At 39.3% G+C, this 3,084-nt stretch overlaps 1 protein-coding gene across 1 annotated transcript; it reads left to right on the forward strand.

Annotated features, from left to right (window-relative positions):
* The first annotated feature begins 2,219 nt into the window (after nt 1–2,219).
* On the forward strand, nt 2,220–2,873 carry LOC147864182 (uncharacterized). Its single transcript, XM_087319729.1, has one exon. It carries the CDS (start codon nt 2,220–2,222, stop codon nt 2,871–2,873), a length of 654 nt encoding a protein of 217 aa, XP_087175855.1.
* The last annotated feature ends 211 nt before the right edge of the window (nt 2,874–3,084 follow it).

Raw genomic sequence — 3,084 nt, forward strand, 5'->3', positions numbered from 1 at the left:
CATGCTGAGAAGGAACCACCATGGGGACCAATTTATAACGTTTCGCCGTCAGAATTGAAAGTTCTTCAAGAATATATTGATGGGAATCTTGCAAATGGCTTTATTCGACATTCCCATTCTCCTGCTGGCGCTCCTATTTTTTTTGTTAAGAAGAAAGATGGCTCTTTACGTTTGGTCGTAGACTATCGAGGCTTGAACAAGGTTATGATTCGAAATCGATATGCTCTACCATTGATTCCAAATCTCTTGGAACGTCTCAATGGGGCGAAATACTTCACAAGGCTAGACTTACGAGGAGCTTACAACCTTGTTCGTATTCGACCTGGTGATGAATGGAAAACTGCATTTCGCACACGATATGGTCACTTTGAGTACACAGTAATGCCATTCGGGCTTACAAATGCTCCAGCAGTTTTCCAACATATGGCAAATGATATCTTTCGAGATTTCCTCGATATCTTCACGATAATTTACTTGGATGACATACTAATCTACTCAAAGACACAAGAGGAGCATAATAATCATGTTCGACAAGTTCTACAACAATTACGGGAATTTGGCCTTTATGCCAAACTAGAGAAGTGTTTCTTTGACCGCAATCAAGTCGAGTTTCTAGGGTATATGGTCTCTCCAGAAGGTATTTTTATGGATCCAAAGAAAGTACAAACAATTCTAGATTGGAAAAAACTAGGCTCAGTTCGTGATCAACAATCTTTCTTGGGATTTGCGAATTTCTACTGCAAGTTCATCAAGAGTTACTCAAAAGTTGTTTTGCCCCTCATGGAACTAACACAGAAGAATCGGCCATTTGTATGGACATCAAGCGCAACTGATGCATTTGATAGCTTGAAGAAAGCATTTACATCTGCATCTGATGCATCTGATTTTGCACTAGGAAGTGTTCTATCGCAAGTAGCGGATGATGAGAAATTACATCCAGTTGCATTTCATTCAAGAAAGTTTGAACCTGCAGAAATCAATTATGAAATCCATGACAAAGAATTGTTGGCAATTGTTGATTCTTTCGAACAATGGCATCACTTCTTGGAAGGTTCTCCCCACCAAATTATTGTTTACAACGATCATAAAAACCTCACATACTTTCAAAATGCTCAAGTTCTAAATCGACGACAAGCTCGGTGGGCACAATTTCTAACACGGTTCAACTTTGTGATAACATATCGACCAAGAACACAACAAGGTAAAGCTGATGCCTTATCAAGACGCTCTTATTTTGCACCAAAACCGGGGGACCCAACTTACGACAATCAAGAACAAGTCCTTTTGATCCCTATTTGTCTACGATTAATGGTGACAAATGTTGTTGAGACAACTTTGGATTCAAAATTTCTCGATTCTATTTGCTCGAGCACTGGTTCAGATGATTTTGCACAAGATATTTTAGACCACATTGTTCCAGATCGTGCTTCTTGTTCACGCTCCAAGTTTTCTCGCATGGATTATGGGAACTTCAGTTGGCATGATGGGTTGCTTTTTCGAAACAACCGTACTTATATTCTCGATGGACCTTTTCGACTTGAAGTCTTGCATCACTGCCATGATTCACCGCTAGCTGGACATTTCGGAGTTTTGGAAACATTAGAGCTAGTTACCCGAAACTATTGGTGGCCTTAGGTTCGTCAATTTGTCATAGACTATGTTTCTACTTGTGATGTATGTTGTCGATCAAAGATGCCTCGACATTGGCCATATGGTTTGTTGCACCCATTGCCCATTCCAGATGGTCCGTGGAAATCCATTTCTATCGATTTCATCATAGATCTCCCATCTTCCCAAGGCTATGATGCAATTCTTACAGTGGTGGATCGCTTTACGAAAATGGCACATTTTCTTCCATGTAGAAAAACATTTATTAGTCAAGAATTGACAAGTCTTGTTATGTGAGAAGTTTTCAAGCACAATGGCCTTCCAGATGAAATCATTAGTGATCATGGACCACAATTTATTGCAAAGTTTTGGACACACTTACTTGAGAGCCTTGGAATTTCTCGTAAACTATCTTCAAGCTACCATCCTCAAACCAATGGGCAAACGGAACGCACAAATCAAACATTAGAACAATATATCCGTTGCTTTATCAACTATCAACAAGATGATTGGATGGATTTCTTACATATGGCAGAATTTGCTTACAATAATTCAATCCATTCTTCTACGGGATTCACTCTGTTCTTTGCAAACACAGGGTATCATCCTCGATGGATGATGCTCGAATGTCCAAAAGTCTCAAAAATCCCACGGTCAAAGATCGTCTAGAAAAACTCAAAGAAATTCAAACCAACCTTTCTCACAATTTGCTTCATGCTCAAGCCAAGTACAAGAAGGTGGCGGATAAACATCGCTTAGATTCTTCACTTGAAGACCTTAAGTTTAAAGTTGGTGATCATGTCTGGTTATTGCGTCGTAATGTGAAAACTACTCAACCAAGTGCCAAATTGGATTTCCAACGTCTAGGTCCATTTGTAATCTCTCATCAAGTCAACGATGTTGCATTTCGTCTGGATCTACCTTCACATATGCGTCTTCATCCAGTATTTCATGTTTCATTATTAGAACCATGGACATCAAGTTCTATTCCAAATCGGGTTATCCCAACACCACCTCTGGTTCAACTTGCTGAAGGACCTGAATATGAAGTAGAAGCTATTTTGGACTCTAAGGTCATCCGCAATAAGTTATATTATCTAGTAGATTGGCTAGGATACATGCCTACGGATCAGACCTGGGAACCTGCAACGAACGTCACTAATGCCTCTGAACTTATACAAGAGTTTCATCTTCGTTATCCCCATAAACCAAAACTTAGTTCATGCATTGCGACTCATGGAACTCATCGACAAAGGAGGGGATGATGTCACAAAATGTGAATATCAAGGTTTAAACTTGTGACCTTCAAACAATGGTCTTACACTTCAACCATTGCACTAACTCATTTTCATTAATAAATACATTTTCATATTATTATTATTCAAGAACTCTAGAGCACTAGACACATTAGATGACCGCCAAATGGCGATCATGCACATTCTGATGTACAGTATATAAGTCGAAGATCTACTTAGT

The sequence above is a fragment of the Azolla caroliniana genome, unplaced genomic scaffold (genome assembly GCF_043228905.1).
Source record: "Azolla caroliniana isolate FFs.n. ecotype wild unplaced genomic scaffold, voAzoCaro1.0.p SCAF_5, whole genome shotgun sequence".
Taxonomy (NCBI): domain Eukaryota; kingdom Viridiplantae; phylum Streptophyta; class Polypodiopsida; order Salviniales; family Salviniaceae; genus Azolla; species Azolla caroliniana.